This window comes from Oncorhynchus mykiss, chromosome 23, assembly GCF_013265735.2.
Source record: "Oncorhynchus mykiss isolate Arlee chromosome 23, USDA_OmykA_1.1, whole genome shotgun sequence".
Taxonomy (NCBI): Eukaryota; Metazoa; Chordata; class Actinopteri; order Salmoniformes; family Salmonidae; genus Oncorhynchus; species Oncorhynchus mykiss.
Window position 1 is genome coordinate 51,689,114 of NC_048587.1, and position 16,783 is coordinate 51,705,896.

The 16,783-nt window shown below is 42.0% G+C and overlaps 1 protein-coding gene across 1 annotated transcript in view; it reads left to right on the top strand.

Annotated features, from left to right (window-relative positions):
* LOC110503029 (protein sidekick-2) overlaps positions 1-16,783 on the top strand; it is a 396,532-nt gene that overhangs the window by 376,240 nt on the left and 3,509 nt on the right. Inside the window, exon 44 of the mRNA XM_036960765.1 lies at positions 9,310-9,442. Coding sequence (XP_036816660.1) covers positions 9,310-9,442 — 133 coding nt within the window. The remainder of the gene's footprint in view (positions 1-9,309; positions 9,443-16,783) is intronic.

A 16,783-nucleotide genomic window follows, 5' to 3' on the forward strand; every position in this document is an offset into this window, starting at 1 on the left:
TAACTGGTGGCATGGAAGTCAAACGCAGTAGAGTAGAACTTGGTTAATGGCCGGAGCCGTTTAACGCACATAACTCCCGGCTTACAGAAAACACATGGGCACAAAACCCATCTCGCACCAGTCACAAAAGGCACACATACTTACAATGAACAATTCCCGACAAGGACATGGGGGAAACAGAGGGAACATATACAACATGTAATTAGGGTATTGAAACCAGGTGAGTGTGACAATCAGACAAAACAAATGGAACATGAAAAATGGATCTGCGATGGCTAGAAGACCGGTGACGTCGACCGCCGAACACCGCCCGAACAAAGAGAGAAACCGACTTTGACAGAAGTCGTGACATGACCAGGGAAGTTCTCTTGATAAGTGTGTGAATTAGACAATTTTCCTGTTCTGCTAACCATTCAAAATGTAACGAGTACTTTTAGGTGTAAGGGAAAATGTGTGGAGAAAAATAGTACATCATTTTATTTGGGAATCTAGTGAAGTAAAAGTAACATTTTCCAAAATATAAATAGTACTACAGATTCCCCCAAAAATCTACTTAAGTCGTACTACAAAGTATTTTTTACTTAATTAATTACTTTACACCACTGGTGATAACCCACTGGGAAAAAACTGGTTGAATCAATGTTTCCACATAATTTCAACCACAAAATGTATTGTGATGGCATTGAATCACATAACTTGCAACCTACATTTATTGACGTGGTGAAATGTTTTGTTGATTTCACCTTGAATTCACGTTAGTTGACAACTTAACCAAAATGTAAATCAAAACTAGACATTGAAGTTACGTCTGTGCCCAGTGGAAAGTGGCCTTTGGCCAAGAGCGATTAAGGAAGGAATGAGGGTATGAGTTAAAGGAGCTTGAGGCACTCCTGAAGTTCACAAAGCTGTGGAACGCAGCTGCACTCATTGTTAATGAGTCCCACAGGCCTGAGGAGGGGAGCAGAGGAGGAGGTGAGGGTGGATTACACCCCTTCGGCATTCACTACACACCAACCTACTACCCCTAGACTGGATTTCGGGGCTGAAGAGGGTGATAAGGGTGCTACTACCCCCTCTCTATGCCGGAGAATTGTTAAATAATTCACACCTCACTCACTCAAAAGTGAATGAGCATCAGAGTTAGTGAGGGAGAAAGGGAGAGGGAGAGAGAGAGAGAAGGGGATGATGGGAGGAGTGGGCCTGTTGAGTGGAGCTTCCTCTGAATTTTTAAACAGGCAGTTTATCATAATCTCTCACAGGGCCAACAATAACATTTTCTTCACATTCACTCCTTAACCCTTTGTCTGCCCTTAGAGGGGCCATCCCAGCCACGACTAGTCCCTTCTCACAGAAGACACAATGGTGGAACCAGTCCAATGTGTCTCTGAAACTTGCTGTGAAGTCTGCTGTGTGAGATTAGCCCAGGACCACTAGAGGTTGGGTAGGTTGTTTGCTCTTTTCCATATAATGTCTATTTATAATAAGCTACCCAGGAAAGTGCTGAAATAACCCATATTAATATATGTAGCCTTAGAAATAAGGTTAATGAAATCAGTAACTTGCTAACATCAGATGACATTCATCTATTACCCATTTCTGTAACACACTTAGATAATTCATTTCATAATACAGCAGTAGCAATATAACATATATAAAAGAGACATAAATGCTTATGGGTGAGGTGTTGCTGTATATATTCAGAGCCATATTCCTGTAATGAATAGAGAAGATCGTATGTCGAGTGTTATTGAAGTGTTGTGGTTGCAGGTTCACTTGGCACATCTAAAGCCTTTTCTTTTGGGGTGTTGCTATATGCCACTATGTGCTTACAGTCAGTATCTAATATGTGTGAAATGCTTGATATTGTATGTGATGTAAACAGAAAGGTCTACTTTCTTGGGGACCTGAATATTGACTGGTTTTCATCAAGCTGTCCTCTCAAGAGGAAGCTTCTCACTGTAACTAGTGCCTGCAATCTGGTTCAAGTTATTAATGCTACAGGAACAAGATCATCCACATGTATCTATCACACTTTCACTAATACTGTAGAACTTTGTTCTTAAGCTGTATCCAGTACCCATTGGATGCAGTGATCACAATATAGTGGCTATATGCAGAAAAGCCAAAGTTCTAAAAGCTGGGCCTAAAATAGTATATGAGAGATCACACAAGATATTTTGCTGTGACTCTTATGTAGATGATGTTAAAAATATTTGTTGGTCTGATGTGATTAAGAAGGAGCATCCAGACTCTGCACTTGGTGGATTTAAGAAATTGCATCTTCTAATTATTGATAAACAAGCACCTGTTAAGAAACTGACTGTCAGAACTGTTAAGGCTCCATGGATAGATTTTTTTATTTTACCTTTATTTAACTAGGCAAGTCAGTTAAGAACAAATTCTTATTTTCAATGACGGCCAGTGGGTTAACTGCCTGTTCAGGGGCAGAATGACAGATTTGTACCTTGTCAGCTCGGGGGTTTGAACTTGCAACCTTCCGGTTACTAGTCCAACTCTCTAATCACTAGGCTACTCTGCCGCCCCAATGGTGAGGAATTGAAAACTGTATGGTTGAAAGAGATGGGGGAAAAGGAGTGGCTAATAAGTCTGGCTGCACATCAGACTGGCTGACTTACTGCAAATTGAGAAATAATGTGACTAAACTCAACAAAAAGAAGAAGACACTGTAGCCAAGATCAATTACATGAAGAATGATGGAAATGATTTGCAGAAAGAAAATATAAACTCTACCTTTTATCGAATCAGATGGCTTATTCATCACAAAACCATTTGATGTTGACAAATCTTTGAATGACTAATTAATTGGCTAAGTGGGCAAACTTAGGCAGGAAATGCCAACAACGAACAGTGAGCAATCGTATTCATGCAATATTTTTCTTTCATTATTCGTTTTTTAATGCAAGTTAACATTTTGTAAACTTACTGTGGGAGAGGTGGATTATGACAAACCTCCTGGCATTGACAATTTAGATGGAAAGCTACTGAGGATGGTATGCTGACTCGATAGCCACTCCTATCTGTCATATCTTTAACCTAGAGGAAAGTCTTTGTCATCAGGCCTGGAGGGAAGCCAAGGTAATTCCACTACCCAAGAGTGGTAAAGTGGCCTTTACTGGTTCTAACAACAGACCTAAAAGCTTGCTGCCAGCTCTTGGCAAACTGTTTGAAAAAATGGTGTTTGACTTAATACAGAGCTCCTGAGTGGCACAGCGGTCTAAGGCACTGCATCTCAGTGCAAGAGGTGTCATTACAAACTTTGGTTCGATTCCAGGCAATATCACAAACGGCTGTGATTGGGAGTCCCATAGGGCGGCGCACAATTGGCCCAGCGTCGTCCAGGTTTGGCCGGGGTAGGCTGTCATTGTAAATAATAATTGACTCTTAACTACCTATCCTAGTTAAATAAAGGTTTTAAAAAAAATTATATTTCTCTGTAACCAAATTAACCTCTCTAGGGTAGGGGGCAGCATTCAGAATTTTGGATGAAAAGCATGCCCAAATTAAACGGCCTGCTACTCGGGCCCAGAAGATACGATATGCATATAACTGGTATATTTGGATAAAAAACACTAAAGTTTCCAAATAGTGTCTGTGAGTATAACCGAACTGATTTGGCAGGCAAAAACCTGAGAAAAATTCATTCAGGAAGTTTTAATTTTTTGGGTTTTGTAGTTTTCTATTCAATGCCATTACAGTATCCATTGACTTAGAACTCAATTTGCAGTTCCTATGCCTTACACTAGATGTCAACATGTCTTATAAATGAGGGAGTAAGACCAGTCTGAATGAGTGGACCCTGACTTGTCACAAAGCTTTTTCATGCGCAATCCCGAGAGAGTGTATTTCTTGTTTACCTTTTATATTGACAACGTTATTGTCCGGTTGACATATTATAGATCGTTTAGGCTAAAAACAACCTGAGGATTGAATATAAACATTGTTTGACATGTTTCTATGAACTTTACGGATACAATTTGGATTTTTTTGTCTGCCTATTTTGACTGCGTTTTGAACCTGTGGATTACTGAAGAAAACGCACAAACAAAACAGAGGTTTTTGGATATAAAGAGACTTTGTCGAACAAAAGGAACATTTATTGAGTAAATGAATGTCTTCTGAGTGCCACCATATGAAGATAATCAAAGGTAAGGGATTAATGTTATCTCTATTTCTGAGTTTTGTAACGCTTCTGCTTGGCTGGTTACTGTTTGTAATAATTTATCAACTGGGCTATGGTATCAAATAATCGTAAGGTATGCTTTCGCTGTAAAGCATTTTTTTAATCTGCCACCGTGGTTGGATTCACAAGAAGTTCATCTTTAAACCTATGTAAAATATGTATTTTTTCTGAATTTTTATAAATGAGTATTTCTGTATTTGAATTTGGCGCACTGCAATCTCACTGGATGTTGGCCAGATGGGACACTAGCGTCCCACATACCCTAGAGAGGTTAACAGACTGTCAGCATGCTTATAGAGAAGGGCACTCAACATGTACTGCACTGACACAAATTACTGATGATTGGTTGAAATAAATTGATAATAAGATGATTGTGGGAGCAGCACTGTTAGATTTCAATGCAGCCTTTGATATTATTGACCATAACCTGTTGTTGAAAAAACATATGTGTTATGGCTTTTAAACCTTTGCTCTGAATCCATGATATGGCAATCTATCTAATAGAACTCAAAGGGTTTTCTTTAATGGAAGCTTCTGTAATGTCAAACATGTAAAGTATGGTGTACCGCAGGGCAGCTCTCTAGGCCCTCTACTCTTTTCTATTTTTACCAATGGCATTAAACAAAGCATGTGTGTCCATGAATGCTGATGATTCAACCATAAACACATTAACCTCTCTAGGTGGTCCCACCTGGCCAACATCCTGTAAAATTGCAGAGCGCAAAATTCAAAAACAGAAATACACATAATAAAAATGTAAAAAACATACAAGTATTATACATCGGCTTAAATATTAACTTCTTGTTAATCCAACCGTTGTGTCAGATTTCAAAAAGGCTTTACAGCGAAAGCCATGCGATTATCTGAGGACAGCGCCCAGCACACAAATCATTACAAACAGTTACCAGCCAATTAGAGGAGTAACAAAAGTCAGAATTAGCGATAAAATGAATCACTTACCTTTGATGATCTTCATATGGTTGCACTCACAAGACTCCCAATAAAAGTTGTTTTGTTTGATAAAGTCCCTCTTTATATCCAATAACGTCCATTTTGTTGGCATGTTGTGTTCAGTAATGGCTCTAAGGCGGTCACAACAGGCAGACGAAAAGTCCCAAAAGTATCAGTAAAGTTTGTAGAAAATGTCAAACGATGTTTATAATCAATCCTCAGGTTGTTTTTAGTCATAATAATCAATAAAATGTCAACTGGACAATAGCTTCGTCAATATAAAAGAAAAACAAGAACGGCGCGCTCTCAGTCTAGCGCAGTAAACAGCTCTGGGACACTGCAGGGTCCACTCATTCAAAGTGGTCTTACTCTGTAATTTTTCAGAATCCAATCCTGAAACAATGTCTAAAGACTGTTGACATCTAGTGGAAGCCATAGGAAGTGAAATCGGAGTCCTACGTCTTTGGAGACTGTAAAGGCAGTCAATGGAAAACTACAAACATAAAAAAAAATTCTTAGGTTTCGCCTGCCATATCAGTTCTGTTATACTTACAGACATTTTTTTAACAGTTTTGGAAACTTTAGCGTGTTTTCTCTTCAAATCTATATGCATATACTAGCTTCTGGGCATGAGGAACAGGCAGTTTACTTTGGGCACGTCATTCATCTGAATTTCCCTGTCCCTGTCACTAAAAAATCTAAGGAAAATAATTATCTAAAATGCAAATAAACTATAATATCTCATACGGAAAGTAATATGTTCAATAGGAAAGAAAATTAGCAAGCATGCACCCTCTCCCTCGTGCGCCGAAAGAGTAATATTGTTCCGGTGATCTCCTCACCAAAACTCCAAATTCTTGCTTGTTTTTCAAAAAACATATATACATAACTGTAGCACTGATGAGTAAACAATTGTCCATTGGGATGGAGGGGGAGTAAAGACTGTTGAGGGGGTGGGGGAATGACCATAGTGGGAGCAGCATGACCGTTTATCCTTTATTTAACTAGGCAAGTCAGTTAAGAACAAATTATTATTTTACAATGATGGCTTACCCCGGCCAAACCTTCCTGGACGACGCTGGGCCAATTGTGCGCCGCCCTATGGGAATCCAGATCACAGCCGGTTGTGATATTGCCCGGGATCGAACCACGGTCTGTAGGGACGCCTCTAGCACTGAGATGTAGTGCCTTAGACCGTTGCATCACTTGGGAGCCCTAAAATTGAGGGGCCATGGGAACAAGTGAAATAATGACATACTAGGTGTATGTGCACTCAATTGAAATCGTGATTCGTCCAAATAATCAACAATGCAAAAACCTCCAGGTGGTATTGTTCCTCATAACCTTCATATCCCATTTTACTGTTTAGTGTTTCATAACCGAGACACAGTAGAGATAGAAAATGGCAATAATACGTTAACTTTCCATTGTGTGCCTTTCTCTCCTGCATCCAAGTTTAAGTGTATTAAATGTAGTCTTGTTATAAATTATTAACATTATTATTAGTAGTTGAATTACAGCTCTCTCCGTGATTTCCCTAAAGGTTTTTGTGGTTTAGTTCAAATTCATCAGCAACACGCTCATGATATGATAATCCCCCGCCCTCTTCTCCAAATTTCTTTCTCATGAAAGTTTCAAATGTTTACTTAAACGTTGGGATTTAGGAATGCACTCAACCTAAAATATAAATATTTGTGGAAAAAATAAAGTTGGTTTTCAGGCCCTTCAGTGACAGTGTGTTCAGAGAAAGACAGAGAGAGAGGAGAGAGATCGAGAGAGGCTCTCCCAACCAAACCAACCAAGGCCATTCAGCATAAACGGATGTCTGATTGTTTAACAGGCTTACAGGGACAGAGGGAGGAACATGTGGAGGAACTTATGCAGAATGCAAAAAAAATTTCACCAAGTTCTAAGAAGAACCTTGATTGTTTTGAGAGAGCTGTTCTGAGTGCACCACTTGTGGATGTTGTGAGGTCTCGCTCTTTTCCTGTCTCACTCATAACTTTCTCAATACCTGCCCTGACCCTGCCCACTACACGTGTTCACTCACTCCATACTCATAAATACCCTCTCTCACTCCATACTCATAAATATCCTCTCTCACTCCATACTCATAAATACCCTCTCTCACTCCATACTCATAAATACCCTCTCTCACTCCATACTCATAAATACCCTCTCTCACTCCATACTCATAAATATCCTCTCTCACTCCATACTCATAAATACCCTCTCTCACTCCATACTCATAAATACCCTCTCTCACTCCATACTCATAAATATCCTCTCTCACTCCATACTCATAAATACCCTCTCTCACTCCATACTCATACATATCCTCTCTCACTCCATACTCATAAATATCCTCTCTCACTCCATACTCATAAATACCCTCTCTCACTCCATACACATAAATACACTCTCTCACTCCTTGTAAACCTCCACACGTATCTCTGAATGGAGAGGTTTTGAAAGTGTCACCTACACTCCCTGAAACATGGCTGTTGGCTCTTGAATGGATCTCGTTTTTTATATGTATGTTGATAACCTTTACAATAAAGTGAACATAACCAGAGCCTTCCTATCTGAGACTGCATGGGGATTGAACATAACCTAATCTACACAACCTGAGCCTTCCTATCTGAGACTGCATGGGGATTGAACATAACCTAATCTACACTACCTGAGCCTTATTATCTGAGACTGCATGGGGATTGAACATAACCTAATCTACACTACCTGAGCCTTATTATCTGAGACTGCATGGGGATTGAACATAACCTAATCTACACTACCTGAGCCTTCCTATCTGAGACTGCATGGGGATTGAACATAACCTAATCTACACAACCTGAGCCTTCCTATCTGAGACTGCATGGGGATTGAACATAACCTAATCTACACAACCTGAGCCCTCCTATCTGAGACTGCATGGGGATTGAACATAACCTAATCTACACTACCTGAGCCTTCCTATCTGAGACTGCATGGGATTTATGCCTATGCATTGAGCTCCTCCACTCTACAAGGGTTGAATTTATGAGTCAGTCACAAGGCTAACTGTAATGGCATTCCACAGACAGCCCACATAGTGTTTCATCAGAAGAGATCATCTCAGGGAATACTGACAATAGACAGGCTGGGATCTCATGGCTGTTCCATGATCCTGATAACAACCCCCCTCCTCCCTCTCCATACCCCACGGCCACCTCCCCACCACCACACAAACACACTAACAATCTGTCTCCAGCAAACAAAATAATAATTTTAATTTAATAATTTAATAATAATAATAAATAAATAAATAAATAAATAAATACTAGAGGGCACCTTCTCTTCTCTCCCTTTCTATACCACTATTGGTAAATGCGTGGAGACAGTTCAGTACCTTTTGACAGATCAGTGTGTATCCTTCAGCTGTTTTCCTGCTTCCTTTCATCCAGTTTCTCTGCCATGTCACTGGTGTGTGAATGAGATTTCTCTGTGATTTTCTACAAGTTGTTTATGTAGAGGGTCTTTCTGTTAAAGTGAGTGTACTGTAGCTAGAATTCCTTTATTATTTTATCATATTAGTGTACCTCATTTCAATGCCAATGTTGTGCATTAGCCAGTGACTGACTGATAGGACTGCCAATGGCTCTGTCCTTGCCATAGCAATGTAATTAGAATGTTATACTATGTAATTATACACTAAGTGTACAAAACATTAAGAACACCTTCCTAATATTGAGTTGCACCCCCTTTGCCTTCAGAAGAGCCTCAATTTGTCGGGGCATGGACTCTACAAGGTGTCGAAAGCGTTCCACAGGGATGCCGGCCCATGTTGACTCCAACGCTTCCCACAGTTGTGTCAAGTTGACTGGATGTCCTTTTGATGGTGGAACATTATTGAGACACACTGGAAACTGTTGAGCATGAAAAACCCAGCAGCACATAAATATTTTGTCTTGTCCATTCACCCTTTACATGGCACACATAATACATGTCTCAATTGTCTCAAGGCTTACAAATCCTTCTTTAACCTGTCTCCTACCCTTCATCTACACTGATTGAAGTGGATTTCTCAAGTGACCTCAATAAGGGATCATAGCTTTCACCTGGATTCACTCAGTCCACTCAGTGTATATTTATCTCTCAATATTGTCTTGTCTCCTCAGGTCTCCTCCTCGGCCCAGCCCAGGCAGTCTCAACTACTCTGACGAGGATTTGAGCACCACCAAGTACAACGATCTGATCCCAGCTGAGAGCAGCAGCCTGACAGAGAAACCATCTGAGATATCAGACTCTAAGGTACCGACAGTATGTACTCCCCTTAACGTCTCCCTTCTCACTGGGAGTGTCTGTCAACATATTGGATCCCACTGCACCTCACCTTTACATTGATGCTATGCCCATAGATGATGATCTGTGGTCAGTTTTGTATTTCCCCCCTAGTGGTTAAGGTTAGGATTCGGGAGGGACAGCTGAAACTCCCACCTGGAGTGTTTGGCTCAGTGCATTGTCCAGTGTACTGGTAGTGGTCTAATGTCTGTAAGCAGACACTCAGGGCATTGATAGAGTAGGGTTTAGATGGGAAATGTGTCCTGTGTCTCTTTTGGTCTTTATGGGGCAGTCAGGCTGAGCTGGAGGCAAGCTCTGGGAGTAAGGCCAGTGCCCAGCTCTGGTGGTGGTCGGAATCAAGCACAGAGGATGCTCACACATGCGCATACAAACACACACACATACGCACACAGACTGGAGGGTCTGCTGCGTTCTCAGGCCCAGGCTGGATTCCTTCCACAGCCCCGTCCTCGTTTTGGGTCACCGTTACCCATAATGCCCCTTACATCCCGTCCCAGTCTGCTGTGTTGGCATCTGCTGAATCAGAGGAACAGACAGACACACAGGGGGGCTGGGGCCCAATAAACGGCTCTCATCAATGAACTGGATCTCTCTCTCTCTCTCTCTCTCTCTCTCTCTCCAATTATATTTTTCTATCTTTTAATTTGTCTGTTTTTATCATCTAGCTTGTTGTCTATACTGATCCTCTTGTTGCTGTTTTCCTCTGCTCTGTTCTTGTGGTTTGTGTAGAAACCTGCAAATGGAGGGAGGAAGCCTTCTAAGTTTTTTTTCATCTTGGAATTTTTTACTCTAGCTTTCCCAAATGGTCAGTCTCCCAGATGGCACCCTATTCCCTATATAGTGCACTACTTTTGACCATAGCCCTATGGTACTGTAGTAGTGCACTATACAGGGAAGAGGGTGCCATCTGGGACTCAGACTCAGCTTCTGCTAAATACATACCAGTATGAATTCCTCAGAAGCCAGATGTCTCTCTCCAGCTGTTCCCTTATCAAACGTTTAGCTTCACATCAATGGATAAATCTCCCACCCAATGAACTGCTACAGACAGGATCTTTCCTTACATCCAAAACATCCTCCGATATAAGCAATTTTGAAATGTCATCATCGGGCTGTCATATCTACCATTCCATCTTCCTTATTGTCAAACAAGCTCATCAACCCTAGCCTATCTGGCCTTCCAGCCCTCCAAACTCCACTTGCACCACCCCAGACGTACAGGCCCAGGCCTCCTCCCCATAGCCCTGCGGTTACCCTGCCATCCCCTCTCAAAGCACAACCAGCACAGCGCAGACCTAGACACCACAGAGAGAAACATGTCTGCGTGTTATGGTTGTCTCCCATGACAACACAGAGGATTGTTTCGACTGGAACTGCTCCGAGGGTTCATCTGTAGCATTTTTGGAAACACCATTAAGTTATATGATGTCACTTCCTAGAACCAAGTAAAAATAGAACAGGCTTTAAGTAATACTGGCTAGTCTTAGTGAAATGCAGAAAAAAAGGAAATATATAAAAAAAATTAACAAAGAGGAAATACCTGATAATGATTGACTATAATTCATGACATAATATTCACAAATGCATGTTATGTTAGACATTTAAGACATGATAAAAAGCCCAGAGCAAAATCTGTCACATCTGTTTGATTTAGTTCGTCATAAACAACAGCAGTTGCTGCGTGTGCAGAGGGGGATTAGAACTGCCTAGTCACGCAAAATCCCTGTCTCAAATGATGTACAGTTGGATTTTAGGGGATTTCGCAAGGGACTCAATATGTTTTTTTAAATCATATTTACACACACAAACGTGCGCAGGCACACATGCTCTCAAACAAATACATACTCAAACAAACACACACACTCCCCCCTCCCTCTGTACTGTCCGAGTGTTTACCTGCTGCCTGAGGTTCCTGCTGTGTTCACTGTAACAATGATGAGTGTGACATTGTTTACATTACCAAAGCAATTGAAATAGATCAACAAAGTGAAAAGAATATCACAAATGAACAGTAAACATTACACTCAGAACAGTTTGAAAGGAATAGTCATTTCAAATGTCATAATGTCTATACACAGTGCTGCAACAATGTACAGTGTTCTCTCTCTTCCTCTGTCCCTCCTCTCTCTGTATCTCTCTATATCTCTCTGTATCTCTCTCTCTCTTCCTCTTCCTCTGTCCCTCCTCTCTCTGTATCTCTCTCTCTCATCCTCTCTCACCTTCTCTTTCTCTCTCTGTATCTCTCTCTCTGTATCTCTCTCTTCCTCTCTCACCTTCTCTTTCACTCTCTCTGTATCTCTCTCTTTCTCTCTCTCATCCTCTCTCACCTTCTCTTTCACTCTCTCTGTATCTCTCTCTCTCACTCCTTCTCTCCCCAACTCTCTTGGTTATGGGATGTAGGGTTATGAAGGGGTTATGGGGGTTTCTTGCAACTTCAATCCCCAAGATAAAGTTCACAGGGTTTGATGGATAGAACAGCACTAAAGACTCCACAATGCATTCCACTCTGGCCCCAACAGACCATCTATACCAGGGCAAGGAGTCGCCTGATAAGTCTAGTAGTCTCCTGGGAAGTCTATGAGTCTCCTGAGAAGTCTGGTAGTCTCCTGAGAAGTCTAGTCGTCTCCAGAGAAGTCTAGGAGTCTCCAGAGAAGTCTAGGAAATTCTAGAGAAGTATAGGAGTCTAGGGAATTCCAGAGAAGTATAGGAGTCTAGGAAATTCCAGAGAAGTATAGGAGTCTCCTGAGAAGTCTGCTAATCTCCTGGGAAGTCTAGTTGTCTTCTGAGAGGTCTAGTAGTCTCCTGCGAAGTCTGAGTCTCATGAGAAGTCTAGGAGTCTCCTGAGAAGTCTAGGAGTCTCCTGGGAAGTCTGGTAATCTCATGAGAAGTCTCCTGATCTCATGAGAAGTCTGCAAATCGCCTGAGAAGTCGGGTAGTCTCCTGTGAAGTCTGGTAGTCTCCTGTGAAGTCTGGTAGTCTCCTGAGATGTCTAGGAGTCTCCAGCGAAGTCTAGGAAAATTCAGAGAAGTCTAGGAGTCTCCTGAGAAGTCTGGTAGTCTCTTGAGAAGTCTAGGAGACTCCTAAGAAGTCTAGTAGTCTCCTGAGAAGTCTACGAGTCTCTTGAGAAGTCTGCTAGTCTCCTGAGAAGTCTAGTAGTCTCCTGAGAAGTCTAGTAGTCTCCTGAGAAGTCTGGTAATCTCCTGAAAAGTCTAGTAGTCTTCTGAGGTCTTTATCTCTGGGTGTTGAGAGTTTTATCTCTATCTATTGGTTTGAGAGTTTTGTCTCTAGGAAACTAGGTCTAATGTGATTTCTGAAATATTTAGAATGTTATTCCTTCTGTTTTCTTTTTAGACATATTGAGTTTCCCTCAACTTATTAGCAGTGAGAAGTCATTCACCATAAAACATAAACCTTATGTTTCTGTTAACGTTGGAAATGAAACCACTCTCCGTTGCGAAAAACGTCTGTCATAAATATTACACCCATTAATGAGATGAAATCTTAATCTGTCTAGATAGTAAACTTCCTAATTATGCACATCCTGTCTGGGATCTGCCACTGGCTGGTGTCTGTCTCTCTGTTATCCTCAGATAGAAGGGTAACTCCCCTGGGGACTGTGTAGTTTCATGCCTAAGGCCTTGGCCCATTCAGAGCAGTCATCTTCCCTAATAAGCCTTTTAGTGTGTTCGAATGAATCACTGTTTCACGGACTAAGGCCCATCAAGGCGTATTTTACCTAATCTTATTTTAGTGTAGATTCCACAATAGGACCCTTGAGTTTATTTTAGACAAGGATGTGGAATGGAGGGAGGCAGGGAGGGGTGTATGTTAATGTTGTAGGAGAACAAACCATCTGTTCCACACACACTCCAAAGCCTTAGTGAAGTTGGGCCGGGGTGGGACACAATCCAGTATGTCAACCCTGTTCCCCCCCCCCCCCCCCCCCCCCCCCCCACACACACACACACACACCTGTTGGGACGGTGCAGGAGAGGATGGATAGGAGTGTGGTCATGTGTGTCACATGTGCAGTAGTACCATAGCAGGAGAGCTGAGAGTTGGTTGACCATGAACAGACCCCTCAGAATGACCAATGAGAGAGCTGTTTCTTGTTTAACATCTGGAATGCTGGGTGTCATGATTCAGATGAGCTTATGCCAGGCATCTAGCAAAGATACAAGGTAGGAGTTCAGCAACTCGAATGTGCTTATTGGAAATATACCCAAATTCCTGTTGTGATTGTTTGAATGAAATAGATAGAAGCACTGGGTGTTAGCCTACATCCTAAGGTTGTGCACGATGATCATGGAATACATTCTTCCATGTTTCACCTTGTTTGTCAGGTCAGTTTCATGGTGTGTTTGTCAGATCAGTTTCATGGTGTGTTTGTCAGAACAGTTTCATGGAGTGTTTGTCAGATCAGTTTCATGGTGTGTTTGTCAGATTCGTTTCATGGTGTGTTTCTCAGATCAGTTTCATGGTGTGTTTGTCAGATCAGTTTCATGGTGTGTTTGTCAGATCAGTTTCATGGTGTGTTTGTCAGATCAGTTTCATGGTGTGTTTGTCAGATCAGTTTCATGGTGTGTTTGTCAGATCAGTTTCATGGTGTGTTTGTCAGATCAGTTTCATGGTGTGTTTGTCAGATCAGTTTCATAGTGTGTTTGTCAGATTAGTTTCATGTTGTGTTTGTCAGATCAGTTTCATGGTGTGTTTGTCAGATCAGTTTCATGGTGTGTTTGTCAGATCAGTTTCATGGTGTGTTTGTCAGATCAGTTTCATGGTGTGTTTGTCAGATCAGTTTCATGGTGTGTTTGTCAGATCAGTTTCATGGTGTGTTTGTCAGATCAGTTTCATGGTGTGTTTGTCAGATCAGTTTCATAGTGTGTTTGTCAGATTAGTTTCATGGTGTGTTTGTCAGATCAGTTTCATGGTGTGTGTCGGGGTTAACTGGTAGAATAAGGGTCCAGTTGTCCTAAGTGGCTTTTGTTCCCACTGGTGTCACCAATACAACCGTTTTATGCACAAGCACACGTATGTTGCTTTGGATAAAAGTGTCTGCTGAATGGCATACTTTATTATTATATTATTAAGGCATATGAGTTGTACCCTTGAAGTGCCTCTTTAATAGATGATGATGGTTCCAAGGAGGGACCTGAACCACAGAGGGATCATGGTGGCTGTCATACTGTACTGTGGCGTTTTAAACCATGCATGTCTTTGTCTATGTCACCCATAGGAGGCCCTGGTGTTCTCATATGGGACGGGTGGTCTGCGTGTGCTTCCACTGAACTGGGTGAGGTTCTGTGGCTTTCTGCATGCCTGTGTGTCTGCAGAATGGTAGTAGGAGACTGATTTGTCCCTAGCCCCCATCCCCCTTGCTCCTCTCTTCCTCTGTTTACCTCTCCTCTCCTTCTCCCTCCGCCTCTCCTCTCCTCTTCTCTCCCCTCTTCCCTCTTCTCTCCTCCTCTCCCCTCCTGTTCCCTCCTCTCTCCTCCTCTCCCCTCCTCTTCCCTCCTCTCTCTCTCCTCTCCCCTCCTTTCTTCTCCTCAATTAAACTTCTCTTGGATCCCGTGGTATCTCTCCTGTATCTTCCTAGTGTTAAACTGTATGTGATGAATGCCCATAGTATATGTTAGCTCAATGTGTGGCTGTTGTAGTAAATGTAATGTTAAACCCAATCAATCATGTAATCATTTAATTATTTAATTAATTTTGTATCTGATTCTACTGCTTGCATCAGTTACCATGTAGGCATGGTTCTATGTAGTACTGTGAGCCTCCCATAGTCTGTTCTGGACATGGGGACTGTGAAGAGACCTCTGGTGGCATATCTTGTGGGGTATGCATGGGTGTCTTAGCTGTGTGCTAGCATTTTGAACAGATTGCTTGGTGCGTTCAGCTTGTCAACACTTTTTACACAAACAAGTAGTGATGAAGTCAATATCTCTTCCACTTTGAGTCATGAGAGATTGACAATCATATTATTAATGTGTATGTTTAAGGGCCAGCTGTGCTGCCCTGTTCAGAGCCAATTGTAATTTCCCGAGGGGTGTGTGTGTTTATTTATACATTTTTTATTTCACCTTTATTTAACCAGGTAGGCTAGTTGTTGTTATTGTTTAAAACTGTGACTTGGCCAAGATAAAGCAAAGCAGTGTGACACAAACAACAACACAGAGTTACACATGAAATAAACAAACGTACAGTCAATAACACAATAGAAAAAGTCTATATACAGTTTGTGCAAATTACGTGAGAAGGTAGGCAATAAATAGGCCATAGTAACGAAGTAATTACAATTTAGCAAATGAACACTGGAGTGATAGATGTGCAGATGATTATGTGCAAGTAGAAATACTGGTGTGCAAAAGAGGAAAAAAGTAAATAAAAACAATATGGGGATGAGGTAGGTAGATTGGATGGGCTATTTACAGATGGGCTGTGTACAGCTGCAGCGATCGATAAGCTGCTCTGACAGCTGATGCTTAAAGTTAGTGAGGGAGATATGTCTCCAAATTCAGTCATTGGCAGCAGAGTCATTGGCAGCAGAGAACTGGAAGGAAAGGGGGCCAAAGGGGGTGTTGGATTTGGGGATGACCAGTGAGATATACCTGCTGGAGCGCGTGCTACATACGCACACACTGGGAGGGGTGTTGTTGTGGTGACCAGTGAGATGAGATAAAGCTTTACCTAGCATAGACTTATAGATGACCTGGAGCCAGTGGGTCTGGCAACGAATATGTAGCGAGGGCCAGCCGATGAGTGCATACAGGCCACAGTGGTAGGTGGTATATGGAGCTTTGGTCACAAAACGGATGGCACTGTGATAGACTGCATCCAGTTTGCAGGAAGGAGAGTTTACAGTCTAACCAGACACCTAGGTATTTGTAGTTGTCCACATATTCTAAGTCAGAACTGTCCAGAGTAGTGATACTAGTCGGGCGGGCGGTGATCGGTTGAAGAGCATGCATTTAGTTTTACCTGCTTTTAAGAGCAGTTGGAGGCCACAGAAGGAGTGTTGTATGGCATTGAAGCTCGTTTTGAGGTTTGTTAACACAGTGTCCAAAGAAGGGGGCCAGATGTATACAGAATGGTGTCGTCTGCGTAGAGGTGGATCAGGGAATCACCCGCAGCAACAGTGTGTGTTTGGTGGTGGTGTGTGTGTGTGTGTGTGTGTGTGTGTGCGCGTGTGTGTGTGCGTGTGCGCGTGTGCGCGTGTGCGTGTGCACGTGCGCGTGTGTGTGTGCGTGCGTGCTATAGAAAGACACTGTGCTCTGAACCTCCCAATAA